Source organism: Poeciliopsis prolifica, unplaced genomic scaffold (assembly GCF_027474105.1).
Source record: "Poeciliopsis prolifica strain line A6 unplaced genomic scaffold, Auburn_PproV2 SCAFFOLD050, whole genome shotgun sequence".
In the NCBI taxonomy this organism is placed as follows: Eukaryota; Metazoa; Chordata; class Actinopteri; order Cyprinodontiformes; family Poeciliidae; genus Poeciliopsis; species Poeciliopsis prolifica.
The window spans coordinates 1,751,891-1,767,466 of record NW_026562425.1 but is presented as its reverse complement, the minus strand read 5'-3'; the positions used below and the strand labels follow the sequence as shown (position 1 = coordinate 1,767,466).

At 34.8% G+C, this 15,576-nt stretch overlaps 1 protein-coding gene across 1 annotated transcript in view; it reads right to left on the bottom strand.

The window, feature by feature from the left end:
• The window catches only part of vapal (VAMP (vesicle-associated membrane protein)-associated protein A, like), a 19,949-nt gene extending 4,373 nt beyond the window's left edge, over positions 1 to 15,576 (bottom strand). The window contains exons 1-5 of the mRNA XM_055058340.1: positions 15,234 to 15,576; positions 4,553 to 4,705; positions 3,683 to 3,786; positions 2,433 to 2,510; positions 81 to 248 (exon numbers count right to left, since the gene is read on the bottom strand). Of these exons, the coding sequence (XP_054914315.1) occupies positions 81 to 248; positions 2,433 to 2,510; positions 3,683 to 3,786; positions 4,553 to 4,705; positions 15,234 to 15,291 (561 nt within the window). The 5' untranslated portion in view covers positions 15,292 to 15,576. The remainder of the gene's footprint in view (positions 1 to 80; positions 249 to 2,432; positions 2,511 to 3,682; positions 3,787 to 4,552; positions 4,706 to 15,233) is intronic.

Sequence of the window (15,576 nt, the reverse complement as noted above, 5' to 3'; positions counted from 1 at the left end):
TCATCTTTGCCTTGGTAACAAAGACTAACCTTTGGCTAACCTTTATCAACAGTTTTTAAAGTCTTTTCAACATGTCTGACCTTCAGTTGCCTGTTTTCCTCGCTGAGCTTGTTTATGTCCGACTGCAGCCTCTTGCACCTCTCCTGCAGCTTCTTCACCTCCGGTTCGTCTCCCGCGGCAGCCACAGCCGTCGGCTCGGACTTCAGGGAGTTCATCACCGGGGTCGCTCGCGTCACTTCCACGTCGTTCTGCCCGACAGGGAGGAGGAAAAGCATGACTGAGGAGAAATCCAGCATGGCCGGACTCAACCCGTTAGATCCCACCGATACGCCAGAGAAAGGCGGCTATGTCGGAGTTTATCTTTTTTAATTAAAATCAAAAAAAGAGTAACGATGACAACATGGCAAAGAAATAAAACAGCTCTACTGTGGAGTAGCGCTTAAACAATCCAACTATTTATTGTAAATAAAACCGAAATCTGATTTCTCATGTAAATCGACGACGCATACAAATATGGCTTAAGTAAGCAGAGGTGGAAGAATAAATAAAAACTTTACTGAAGAGTAGCACTATTTCATAACAAAATACTCAATAAATAATAAAAGTACTCAAGTAAAAGTAAAAAGCTGCCTTCCAAGAAATTAAAAAGAATTTGGTAAAAAGTTTAAAATAAATCATTTAATATTTAAAAATTACATATTCAAATCAACCAAAATGTAAATATAAGTGAAAATTTTGGTATTTTAAAGACCAAAATGACAATAATTTATAAAGGTAAAAAATTAAGGCAAAATAATTGTTTCCAAATCAGTTTCTTTCAACAAAAAACTTATAAAACCTTAACAAAAACTGCAGGTTTGTGTCTGGAGAATCTTTGGTAAAAAAAAATGTGTATTTTTCATTCACTGTGTAAACAGTCTAAAAATTTTACTCAAGAGTGGAAATACTGTATAATAAAATCACTCAAATAAAAGAAAAAAGCACGACGTAGTAAAAGTAAAAGTAATTTTTTTCCAGAATGTTTCTAATCTAAATATAGTTCAGTAAATGTAACTAGTTACTACCAAACTCTGGCAACAATTAATCAATCAATTGGATGAAAATATTTGGAATATTCTACAGATTTTTAATTTAACAACCCACACAATATTTGAAATGCAATAAAAATTGCAAATAAACAAAATCATTCTTTTTTAGAGAAACAAAATAAATATTTTATTGTCTAAAATGCAACAACATAACATTCCTTTAGTGAATGGGTTAGGGTTAGACAAAAGTGCGTCACGTTTTGGCCAAAATATATTTACGGACTACACTTTTTATCTTAAATGCAAACTTTTAATAAATTTTTTACATGTCTCTTAATTATTGCTCTGCATTTGCTTTTTAAACACTATTTTAATCTGCATAGTCCAGTTAATGGTTAATTGATTACAAAATTAGTCGACACGTCAATTATTGATTAATCACGATTACCGTATTTTCAGGACTATAAATCGCTCCGGAGTATAAATCACATTTTTGGGGGAAATTTATTTGATAAAATCCAACACCAAGAACAGACATGTCATCTTGAAAGGCAATTTAAAATAAAAATAGAATAGAAGCAACAACAGTCTGAATAATTGTACGATATGCAAATGTTACATGACACAATAACAACAACGAAATGAGAATGTGCCTGGTATGTTAACATAACATATTGAGAGTTATTCAGAGAACTATAGCATAAATAACATGCTAACAAGTTTACCAAACCATCCTCGTCACCCCAAATCATTAAATCGAATGAAATCTTCATCCTCAGTCTCGCTTGTAAACAACTCCTCTAACTCCGAGGGTAGCTTCTGCCCCACACGTTATCAACACAGGCGTAGAGCGCCCTCTTAGGGTTTAGTATGAAAATAACATGTGACATGATATAATAATGTGCTAATAATTTCACACACAAGTCACTTCGGAGTACAAGTCGCACCCCTGGCCAAACTATGAAAAAAACTGCGACTTATAGTCCGGAAAATACGGTAATTGTTTTAGCAGCTTGCAAAAATATTCATATTCATTGAACCTCTTCACATTCTGAGATATTGCAATATTAGTTTAGTTTATTAGGATTTATTACAACAGTAATACAAATATGTTTTGACTCTGATCCAGTTGTCAAATATTAAATGACTCAAGAATATAAAAACATTCAAAAACTACTTGTACTTTTCATATATATCCAATATTTGATCATTTTTAAGAACAAAATAAAAAGCAAAACCATTCTCTCTTTCTCTGTGTGAAAAACTTCTAGTAAAACACGTCCAGTAGTTTTACTAGATATAAAAGTGAAAGTATGCATGCGACATTAGACACACCTTTATGCGTTTCTGTTGGTCAGAAAAATATGAATGAAAACAAAAATTCTCAACCAAAAAATCTCTCACCACTTCGTTTTCAGAAGGCAACTCGAAGACGCATCTCAGCTTGGAATCCATGAGATCTTCAGGTTTTGCATCTTTCCACTGACGGATCAGAAACACGTCATTCGTTAAGTCAAACTGCATCCAGACAGGTTTATTTTTTCTTCCATCCACACACAAACAAATAATCTCAAACCTTGAAACCCAATAAAAACTCACAACATGCATCTTTTTATCTGCTAAACTGATGCAGCATTGACTTTACTTTCCTAAATATGTAAACAGTAATGGCTCATATTTTCAAAGAAAGAATAAAAGCTTGTTTAGTTGTGTTTCCAAGCGTCTGCTGCCCCCTGGTGGACAAATGAGCCACACATCTAAACAAAAAAAATGATCAAATCTAGAATTTAACCAAGAAACTACTAAAAAAATAGCTTCTCTTTCAGCCAGAAAAACTATTTCTCTGTTTATTACCAAGTATGATAAGCCATTTAATTCAAAATTAAATACTATTATTAAATACTCCACCAAATAAATAATATTCCCATTAAATAAAACCAAATTAATGGGTTTTTTTTTATTACTTTGTGATGGTTTTATTCATTTTTTATTTAGTTCTGCATGATTAACAGTAAAGTCTTAATAAAACTGGAATTAACAATATTTAAAAAAGAAACGAATGCTGCCAGTTTTTGGGGGGCAGATTTTTGAATGTTTGATATTTTAGCAATTTCTTTCACTAACTTTGAGACACGTTTTGTTACATGTGTTCAATAAATTTAGGGAAAAAAGTCGCTCCAACCTAGGAAATTCTGGCCCTTCATTTGTAAACAAGAAATACAGAACCTGAAATAAAAACACAGAAAACAAAAGTGTTCAAAATAAATAGATTTACAAAATAAAACACAAGTAGCCCACCCCCATTCAATATGTCTTTACATTTTATTTTATTTCATGGGAACATTTAAGTATTTGATGGAGCATTTATTTATTATTGATTAATATTAGTATTTATTTTGATTATTTTGAATTAATTAACTCATTAAAAATTGATGTAAGCCAGACTTAATATGTTAAATATAAGAAAAGGAGAAAATCTGTTCAGAAGGATCATAAATTAAATTTTAACAACAATAAACAGCAAAAATTTGTTCAAAAGTCAAAGGTTAAAACTTTAAATTCCAGATCTGATCCAATAATCAGTATTATTATTTTATACTTCAGCACACACTGGAAACACTTCACTGAAAATAAAAAAACGAATAAATACTTACCACGGTGTCATTGTCAGAAACATTTGATGGGATGAAAATCGTCTGAACCATAAATTTGTGTTTACTTTTTTCATTGGGGTCATAGTCAAAGGGTTGTAGCATAACTGTGGAAAAAAAGAGAGATTTGATTGTATAAACGGATAAATAAAAAGAATATTAACTATAAGCTTGAGTGAAAGAAAAACACTGAGCTAATGCTTCAAACTGAGGAACCATCGGAGAAGCTAAAAACAGAAGCTGTCGCTTAATGAGCTCTGGATTGAAATCTTGAATTTAATTTTAAATGCAAAATTCATATAAGTTTTATACAGTTTTAGATTAATTACTACGTTGAATATATTGCTGTTTGAGCACATTACGTTTTAGAATTTGCATACTCCAATTGAGGATTAACTGATTACTAAATTAGTTGACAGTTATTTTACTCATTTTAATTCAATTAATTGTGATTAATCTGTTCAGTACTTCAATAATTTCCTTGTGTTTTGAGATTTTCTCTCATTTAAATTCCTTTCTACTTTCACCACAAGCTTTCCCAGGATGAAAGCAATAAATGATTTCTTGGAAGCTCATCAACTGAGCTTTCTTGAATAACTTTTGGGCTTAAATGCTAAATTAAACTGATATGTTAAGGTATGTTAAGGTTTAAATTGAATCTATACAATATACACTGTATGAATGGAGAGGAATACAAATTTATCCCTTATGCTTTGATAAATTTAAAGACAATTTGTGACGTGTAGTATTCTAGTAGACAAAGTCACAAAGGTCAGGTACAACGTCTGGACTGAACATTAGTAAAATAGAAGTTTTTGGAAGGAAAACACAAAGATCGTTTTTCAATGGCAGGAATATACTTTAGTTTCTTACCAGAGATGTTGACGGCTGCACCCGGGTCGATGACGCCGCTGTTTGGCCGTACGCAGTACCTGCGAGGCGCCGTCGTCTTCACTTTGAAACATACTCGTCTATCAGATGGGTTCTTCAGTTTGAGGTTAGCGGTGACTACATCTGTGAACGGACCTGATACACACAGAACCACACACACAGACAGGTTCCAGTTCTGTATTCAATGCAACACACGCCTGACAAAAACAATCTGCACATACGTTAAATTGCAAAACAAGTATAATGTTCTACGAAGTCGACTGAAAGCAAATCATTCACTTTATTTTAAGATCATAACTGACACAAATAAAGGCCTGCAGTGTTTGGTTTAAAAGGTTCAAAAGAGACTTTAAAAAGATTAACAGAGAAATAGAAAAAAGCAACTCAATTAGACAGACACAATCAGAAGGTCTTATTGAATAGCCGGCTTGTTGAGTTGAAGCTAGACGGCAGCGTCTAGCATTTGAGTTGATTAAATAAATAAAAAGAGAACTAGAAAGCTTGAGACTAAAGACAAAGACATTGTTTATTGCTGGTAATATTAAAGAAGGTGATGCATAAACATCACCTTTTTATGCATTTTAAAAAGTTATAACCACACTCTAATAGACTTATATTTATATATATCGCAATTTACACATGATCAATATCAATAGATTCAGCATTCTGGGAAATGTAGGCAAAGGAAACAGATCAATGACTCACTGCTAACATTGGTGGGTAACATTGGTTACCTAGCAACTCACTCATTCTTTGGTTACCTAGCAACAAGCTGTTGAGTAACTTGCGCAGCAGCAGTTTCAGGTTCACCACTGTGCTTCATAACTACTTAAAAATAAACACCATGGAGTGAAAAGTGGATAAAACAGGAAATGTCACATGCCCAGTTTGGCAATATTTAAAACAAAAAACTAATCAATAATTATTAATGTCTGATATGAAACGCTTAGATTGTGACACATCTAAGCGTTTCATATCCAGCCATGTTGTCCAGCCCTAACTGTGACTTAATACGACAGAACAATATAGTTTTTTTTTAAAATGAAATATGAGGAAAATATAATGGTTTCCTAAACTATTCCACATTTAAATGTAAAATGTGCTACATGTATTTGTATTCAGATCCTCCATGCCTTCATAAATTAAGTTGACGCGAGAAATGCAATGTAATATGTTCGAATGGTGAAAACAAAACACTTTACAGAACAAGACTCAGGTTTCAGTCATACTAACCATGTTTAATCCACTTTAATCTAGCTCTGGTTCGTTTGTCTAGTAAGTCCGGTTCGTTTGGAGAGGTGTGAATGCACAACCGAACCAAAAAAAGCAAACTCTGGTCCTCCTAAAAACCTTTGAGTGAAGTGATCTCTGGCATATGTGAATGCAAACTGACCAGAGACCACTTCAGAAACATGAAGCGAACTTTACCACAGGGCATTCTGGGTAAATGCAAACAAAACAAACTCATGTATCTGCCGTTAGTGGGACTAATGGTTTGTGGTTTACAAAAAATAAAAATAAAAAAATCGTACAATTACCGAAATCTAAAGTTACTTCATTTGTTTTCATTTTGTAAAGTACGTCTTCTTCAGAGGTTTTTGTGTCGCTTTCCTGAGTAGCTACTGGTGCAGCGCCACCAAAGGTGAGGAGGGAAACAGGTTTTTCAGTTAGTTTGGTTAATTTGACACCAAACCAGCTGAAAATGTAACAAATGTTGCAACTTTAGTCCTCAATCAAACAAGACTACAGGACTAACAGGTGTGAAAATGTCTTTGTTTCAACTCTTTTGGAAAATAAATTGCAAACATTTCAAATTTCATGGTTGGTGCAGACATGCCTCAAATAGATGCCAAACTTTTTTTGATTTCACATTTATACAGTATTTTGTGTAAGTAACATATAAAATCTGTCCTGTATACAACTTTTAATCAAGTAGGTTATAGGTTGAGCACAGATTGATAAACAGCGACGACTTCCTGCAGATGAGATCCAACAAATCACCTGAATCAATTACTGTGAGCCCCCTCCCAGACAGATAATTTCATATCGACGTCCCATGATGATATTGGAAACGGGAGTCCTTCCCCCTGTCGGGTCTTTTATCAGGGGATCAGTCGTTACACAACAGATCTCCACCTTGTGACAGCACTGGCTTCAAATTAGAGCCTTAATCAGGGTCAGCACAAGTTCCTTTCATCATCAATGCCATGTCAAAAACACAAGCGGTCGCCAAGTTAGAGGTACAACAAACTCAATCTGGGCCAATTAGCTTGGGAGACTGCACAGAAAGCGTGTCTTATGACAGCATGGTAACTGGGTAAATGAAAAGCTTTTGATTTTACATCCTGAAATATTTTCAAACCAAATCTTGTTTGAAATTGAGAAATAGGGGTTTATGTGGAGAAAGAAGGTTTGGATTCAGCAATGGAAGTTATCTACAGGCAAATTGTGCAGGTTTAGCTTATTCCAAAAATATCCTCAGAGGACTTTAATTTATTATTTACTTCTCAGCCCAGTTTTCAGCGCCAACAAAGGAAACTGAGCCTTCGGGAAGAAGATTAATCTGGGATATTTAAAGTTATGAGCATTCGTCAGTATGTGAGAATCCATATTGTTCTCATTTCACACCTGGTAACATTTTGGCTGCAGAGAACACGATGTTGCTCTTAAATAATTTGGTTAAAAAGAATCAATAAGTTCTATAACAACTTTATTTAATATTCCAGAAGACTTGCCTTTCCAGTTTCGGACAATCTGGAGCTGGAAGCTACAGTAAATAAGTATGTGATGAGAAGAAACTGGAGAAAATGAGACCCAAGTCCAATTTTTTTGCCTAACTTTTCAGATTTTTATAGCAGTCTTTGCGACCCAATTTCAATCTTTTCACCCAAAAACGAAATAAAATTGAGCCACTTCTACATCTGGTACTAAATTCAACACATATCTGTTTTCAAAGCATCTGAATTTTGCATTTCATCAACGTTTATGTCACTAATGTGAGACATGCGTCATAATTCTGTGCCAGAAAAAGCAAGTGGTAAACAATGGATGAAAAATAAACTTATAAAGAAGTCTGTATCACTAAAAGGCACCACATCACAATCCAAAAAAATGTTTATTCCATTATCTTAGAAACAATTAATTCTGTCTCTGACAATCAAATTTAACTACAAACTCACGATTGTTTTAGTAACCGATTATTCTGACAATTAATTGCCACCTCCTGCTGATTTTTCATTTATCTTCTTAAGCCTTTTTATACATTAGAAATTTAATAAAATATGCAAATGAAACAAATGATCTTTTTAAACAAAGCATTTTGATGCCTGAAATACAATAACAAGATGATTAATTAGTCTTTTTTGTTATAAAATTAATAAATTTCGGCTCTAGTACCAAGATCAATGTTAATTTTGGATTAAAATAACTCGCCATGTTGAAAGATTTCATTAATTTTAATCCGTATTATGGAGTACTATAAATAAAATCTTAAAAATACCAAAGTAATCCTATTTAAAGAAACAAATCAATGACAAAGCTATAACTAAATACTCTGTTGTTATGCCAACTCCACATAAAGGAGGAGTGAATGACGCTAAGCGAGATAAGCAGCATTGCATGACTGCCTGACTCCACCCAGTTAAATGCAGCTACACTCATGACTGGGGAATTGTTTCAGACAGGTGCAGCATAAAAAACATTCCTTTAAACTTGAAAAACCTCAAAACAGACAAAACAAAACAGGTTGTTCAGTTCGTCCTCCTAGAGCTCTAGTATGTGCAGCTGCAGCCATCTTTATAAAGAAGAGTAACTTCCTTAAAGTCAATCCATCTTGTTGCGAAGTCATAAATTCAGTCTCAGTGATTGTTGTTTTAATAGGTGAAACATTGTAATGGAAAACTACTGATACCATTCATCAGTTGACAAGTAACTGAACTTTAGCTGTTGGAACGAGGAGAGTCGCTAATTTTATTACGGTCATATGGGAAAGGGCAAGATATTGGTCCAAATTAAGAAAAACAAACAAAGACAAAGAACGTGTTTCATGACCCGAGAACGACAGAGATAATCATCTAGAAGGAAAACATAAAAATAAAAGTAAAAAATTCCGACCTGAAGAGTGTTTCCACTCCAGGAAACTTTTCCAGGAACCAGGACGGGTTTCTGGGTATATTTTAAAACCTCGTTTCCACGGCGTTTGGCAGAGTAAAAACAGATTAATGAGGTGAAAAAGTTACTGCGAACTTCATGAAAGTCATTTCTGATCATTTAAATATTTCCAGTGTTATGCCTCTGCTATAGTGTTGGACATAATTTATAATGAAAAATGACTTAAGATAATAAGCAATAAATCATATGATAAAATTAAATTGAGCTCAATAATATCCAGATGATTGATTTATAATTTTTCCATCTTTCCACCAAAAATTAGATGGTAAAAATCTTCAGTTTGGTGTTTTTGTCTCAAGTAGCCCTTTTTTGAAAGGCTAATTTTGTTTCAGACTTCATAATTCATATTTTTTCTGTTGTTTTGTTTGATTTGGGTATTTAAAGTGTCTTCCAGTTCTAGTAACAAATGCTCATAAGAATTTAAAGTTCATTCAGCTTTCAGAATGTGTTCTTGATTTATTATGCCATTATATTATTTTTAAATAGTCTCAATATTATCGTTTATCGCATTAAATTTTGGAGAAATTTATTGTCTTGCGAAATTTGTCACTTTTGTTACAAGAAAATCCAATTAATGATGTTGAAAAATTGCCATATTGTTAGGATCATTTTTACTATTTTTCTCAATAAATAATCGTTCAATTAAAAATCTGATATTGTGTGCACCTCCATTTATAATTTTTGTTTAAAATATTTGATTCTATGACACTATTTAAATGTCCCCCACTCTTTACACGTGACGTCAGATGGTTCTGAAATTCTGCTAAGCTATCGCTACAAGTCTGAAGTAGTCATCTGTGTGGAAGTAGAGACTTTAGGTGACAGATGGGAGCAGAATCGTATCGGATTAACATCCATTTCTATGGAGGCTTTCCTGAACATGCGTCTGTATCTTTGGAAGTTAAGTCATCAACGAAACACTTGTCCCTTCCAGCAGCGTTCACATGGTAAAACCAGCTGACCAAACGTGTTGGAGCTTCACTTGGGTTGCTAGGTGACTGGCGGAACTCAGCGGGGGTTGCTAGGTGACTTGTGGAACTCAGCGGGGGTTGCTAGGTGACTTGTGGAACTTGCCTGGGGTTGCTAGGTAACGACACAGAGCTTGTTGGTTCTAACTTATCAGGAGGTTTTTGAAATGGCTCGCTTTCCAGACACTAAAAAAATCATTAGCTTATTGCCAGAAAACAGTTGGATGTTTTTTTGCTTTTTGTTCTTCAAAGCTTGGGGTGTTTTTAGAAGAAATGCACGACCCAAACGGAAGTATAAACACATGCAAAAAAAAAAAGAGTTAATTTTGAATGATACTCTTTAAAGTCAGTTTCTAAACCATTGGATGGAAGCTTGCACAAAGATCCATTAAGGAGAATTAAGACTAAAAGAACAGTCACTGCGTTTTATACACTGTAAGCATAAAATAAATGAGTTCTGAAAGGTGCCACCTCTTTCTCAAACCACTGCCAGCTCCATCTTTTCCTATCTCGCTGCAAGTTTGCTGGGCTTAGGGTCCCCAGACCCGTCCTAGTCTAAAAATACCAGCCAAGGAGAGGAGGGCTGCCCTGGTTGCTTTGCTGGAGGAATCCCAAGAGAGCCTCTAAAAACAGTCCAGGTCTCACATACACACAGACCAATTTAGCTCGGCCTCTGTAACTGCAGAAGAAGATGATGATGACGTGGATAGTTTCTATTGCTGCTCATCAACGACAGGAATCGTTTCCTTTTCATTCGTGCTACCCAAATAAAAAAAAAAAAAAAAGGAACTCTAGATGATGCAATTGATTTGTTTTTAATTTACCGTTTGAATTTGAATTAGATTACGGCAGCTAAATAATTTAATTAGAGTTGGTTCATAGTCGGGTTACACAATGCCAGAAGGGATGTTTATTTACAAAGATCCACTAAATCCTCAGTGACATTTGACTCACACACAGTGAGGATGCGACAATGCACCATAGAAGAAGATTATAACTTCTTCTCTGGAAGAGCATGCAGATTACGTTTTTCCCACTCATTAATCCATTAAGAGCAACTTTAAAGACCCAAACTTCTGCTTTTTAGCACTACTTCCTTCCATGCAAGACAGTTTGGCAAGATGGTATTTAAAATATGTTTAAAAAGCATAAAACTTTTTATGTCATACCAATGCAATTTAGGCCTTCATCCATTTAAATTTACAGTGAAAGGTTGATCTGATGAGGAAAATAAAACCCTGTGACCGATCAGTTATCAGAATAAGTTGAATTACAGCTGGATTTCTTAAACAGGGTGAAATATGACGGTCCTTTATGAGATTACGCTCTATGTCTCCGTCAGCTTGCTAATTCTCAATATAAGGTTCAGCTGAGGCACAAACCTTCGTTTATGGTATTAGGATTTAACTCTTTGCTGCCTTCTGAAACCCAAACAGACCCCGATGGCGTTTAAAATCAAAAGCCACAGAAACATTTATGATTACTTTAAAGTTTTGGGAAAAGGAAAGCTTCATAGCTTCAAGAGGAGCAGCTAAATTCAGTTATAAGACAACAAAATATTTAAAAAACAAAACACTTTTTCAACATTAGTCATGAAAAACCCACAGAAAGTTATTAATTATTTAGATTACCAAGGAAGTCTAGTTGCTATCCAGATGGAACCAGTGAGACTAATTTAGCATTGGAAAAGTTTCATCTCTTTTTAATTTAGCAACATTTTGGGTAACCAGATAATCAAACTGCAACAGACAAAACAAGATGTTTTACAATTAGTGCTGAATCAATTAATTGTGATTCATCGATTATTGAAATAATTGTCAACTAATTTAGGAATCAAGTAATCGCTAACAGGAGTATAAAAACTCAAAAAAGAGCCTATCTGAAGAAACAATAACATATTCAGAACCTGTAATTGTGTAAATAATGCCATTTTAAATATCCAAAATAAAAACAAAACTGAAATTAAAACAACACACAACCAAAAATATAAATTAAATGAATTATGAAGTCTCTAAACAAAATTTTAAAAAGTCTTAATTGCCACCTTCATTTTGATTTGTCATCTGATTAATTTATTAATTTCTTATTCAATCAATCAAATTTTATTTGTATAACACATTTCAACAACAAGGCAGTTCAAAGTGTTTCATACACACATATAACCAAGTTCATTTAAAAAAATAACAACCTTACTGTGAAAAAGTTAGACTGGAAACTCATTGTGTCAGGTCCCATTACCTAATTAACTCCAAAGCAAACGTTCCCCGAGCCTCTAAATGATTTTTCAGTCTCAATTATAGGAAAGGCTGTTGACTAGACAAAAGTTCAGAAGAAAACATTGAGTGGAAGAAAAAAAGTTTGGTAGGAAAAGATGCAAGAAAATGCAGCAACCACCCATTCACAAACTTATGGGAGTTTTACAAGCAGTAAACTGAAGATGGAGTCAAAATGCAGAGCTAGACATTCAATTCAAATTCAAAAATACTTTATTTATTTCAAAGGGAAATTGATGTTCTCCAAAGAGTTACAAATGGGCTACAAATGTCGGTGGGTCCTGCTCGTGTTTAATAATCAATCGGTTCAGATCTTAGTGCTTTCACACCTGGTAGTCAGAAAATTGCAACATATTTTACATTTTCATTTGATGTGGTTCTCTTTCACACTGCAGTGTGTTAAATAAACCAAATACTTTGAAAAACCTGCTCACCTCCTCACCAGAGGTGGCGCTGCACCAAGAAAACAACACAAAAACCTCTGAAGAAGACTTCCTTCTTCACAAAATGTAAACAAAAATTGAGTAGCGCTAGGTTTTAACTAGACTACCACGTTTGTTTTGGTTGTTTTTACCCAGAATGCTCTGGATTGTAGTCCAATACGCATTTGAACTGCAACAGAGTTCATTTCAACACTTCTGCAAGCATTTTGTTTGTCTGTCTACCAAAAATAAAACCACAGAGTCCAATTTGTACAAAGCACAAGCATATCTTTACAGAATATTTGACCAATTGAGTTTTTCAGTCAAACTTCAGCATGTTTGACTATATTAGGTTTAAAGCTAAACCCAACTATGAGTGGCTGGAAAGCCAAAAAAGCCACAATTGGACAAATTATATTTTCACAAATAGGGCAACACTATCAGCTGTGGTCGACATAACATCTCCTCAGCTTCACATATCGCCGACTTATTTACAAACACCTGTACTTCTTGACGAAGACGCTAAAGTTTTTGCAGCAAGATGTGGCATGTCTTCTCTGCATTTGTGCAGTATGTAATCTCTCCTGCCATAATTTGTTGTCATGGGGACATCAGAAACAGCAACTTAAATAAGCTAAACAATCTGATAAAGAAATTGGTTCTGAAACTAAAGAAGTATTCTTCAAAAAAAATTATAATCATGGAAATTACTGAAACTGTTTACAACAACAAATTATCTTCACTCAGAGGCTTCTTCAGATTTACTGAAGTACAGACTGCTACAGGAATTCCTTCCTGCCCACAACAACTCTTTGAAGAATCTTGACTAACATGATTTACAATAATATTTAATTTCCCTCTGGGATTTAATAAACCATAGTTTAAATGAATTTTAAGCAGTCGCTTATTCAAGATGCGACATAAAGTATTAAAAAAACAGAATAAGAGTTTCACAAATCCCCAAAGAATATTTTTATGAATACTTGTTTCGACTAAAACAACCCAGTTAAGGTTTGATCAGTGTAAATATTTTATATCGTGAGATGAAATCTATTAAAATATATTCCTAAACAAGTGAAATAGCCCTTTACTCTAGTGCTAACTTCACCGTATGGAGCTTTGGAACAAGATGTCGCTGCTCTACACGTAAATATTTCAGGTAATAAACATACATGTAATGAAAGATTATATTTTAAATAAACAATTTATGTGATTAAAGTTAACAACTATATAATCGGACATTTTGCACTAAACATTTAATGTAAATAATCAAACCAGATGAAAGACCCGGTCTTTAAACAGGTTCTGTAATTAAACATTTCAGAGTAAACAATAAATGTGACAAGTAAATGTTATGAAATAGATCACACTAAGTAAATATTTGTTGTATTTAGCATATTTCAGGTAAAAAGTGAACATGTAATGAAATAGATCCTGTCCTAGAATTTTACGTAATTGAACATTACAGGTAACACATGTGATGATCATCTCAGGTAATACATTTTAAAAAATATTTTTAAAATATAAAATTAGTTAAAAAATTAAAAAGGTATCAAAATGTAATAAAGATGAGTGTGCTTCATCTATGCAGTTTAGTAGAATAATTTCACACCGATTTTGAGTTAATGGGGCCACGATTTGGAAGCTATTGAAGAAAACATTTAACATGAAAATTATTTAAAATATTGGATGTGACTTGAAATTTTAATAGGGAATGCTGTGTCTGATGTGACAGCATGAATCAGTTGGTCACAAGGCAAGGCGTTTATTTACAGGAGTGTTTGGTTCGGAAATGGACGGCCACCGAGTGAACCTCCGAGTGCTGAGGAGGGAGCTGGCCGGAATTAGCGTTCACAAATCGGATCAACCTTGAGCTAAACGCCCCTCACTCCGCTAAGTTCGGATATCCAATATCCACTTTAAAACAACTTCACTGAGCTGTAACACAATAAAAACGCCCTAGACAAATAAAGTTTGTTTTGATTTGTGGCCTTTAAAGATGGCGCCAAGCTATTGCGCGAGACGTAAACGTCATACGCAGTGACGCTGGTTCCAAAGCTTTATTGTAACGCTAGCAGGCTAAGCTAACTACTGCTAGCTGACACATCACTGAACCTTATCACAGTCAGGAAAGCAATCACTGGCAACCCAATGGGTGGATGGTTTTATAACCCATTGAGTGGGTTCTGGTAACAATATCTCCGTTAAACACATTCACAATAAGCTGTTATAAGCTAAAGGTTTAGGAGAAACGATCTAATATTAGCCCAGCGCCACTAAAACGGTATAATGTTGCAGTCAGCTAAGTTTGTCATTCAACTGTCAGCCACTTTATCAGCTGAACATGGATATATTTATACGTTTAGTGTCTTACTCTAAACGGCATGTGTTGCTAATAAAGTTTATGTTGATCCTCCTCACCTCCTGTTGGATAATTGTAAGGCTAACATTGGGTGATACCTGCATAGTAACAGAACTAAATGTACTCCAGCAAACGTACAACGCAATGTCTCCATTTCAATTCAGTTTTTTTTTACTCTGACAACTGATACACAATAGTTCCTTCAAAGCATTACTAGTTTGTTGATGGCTTATTTCCAGCGACGTGGTGATGAGTGGAGGCCCGTTTAAGTGCACGCTACGGCGGTTAGCCGCGTCACTAGAGTCCGAGGCTGTGAAGGCCCGTCGTTTCTTCCTTAGCTAACTTAAAATGGCGGTGAATGCTTGCTAGCCTGCTAAGCAGCGTAAAACAAACCATTCCAGGGTGTAATAAAAAAAAAACACGCACACACAAGACACTTTACATGTCAAGACATCTTAAATATCCTACCTTTAAATCTGAGGTCGGAGGGAGGGTCGAGAATCAGGATCTGGTCCAACTTGGACATTTTAGCTGAGGGGGGATGCACTTAGTTGTCGGTATCGTGGAGTGACAAGTGGAAATCCTGGAAGCCCTGCCACGGAGTGAGTCAAACGCTGGCGGAGTTTTAGCGGCGGAGCAGCAAGCGGGTAGAAATACTTGAAGACGCTGGAAGCTCAGCCCTGCGCGGCGTCCTCGTGGCTCGGTCACTGATGAGATTACGCTACATTAAACTCGTTATACACTAAAATACTTGGAACATCTGATAAAAACTGCTCAAATATCCCGATGTGACTCTCATAAGATTAAATGC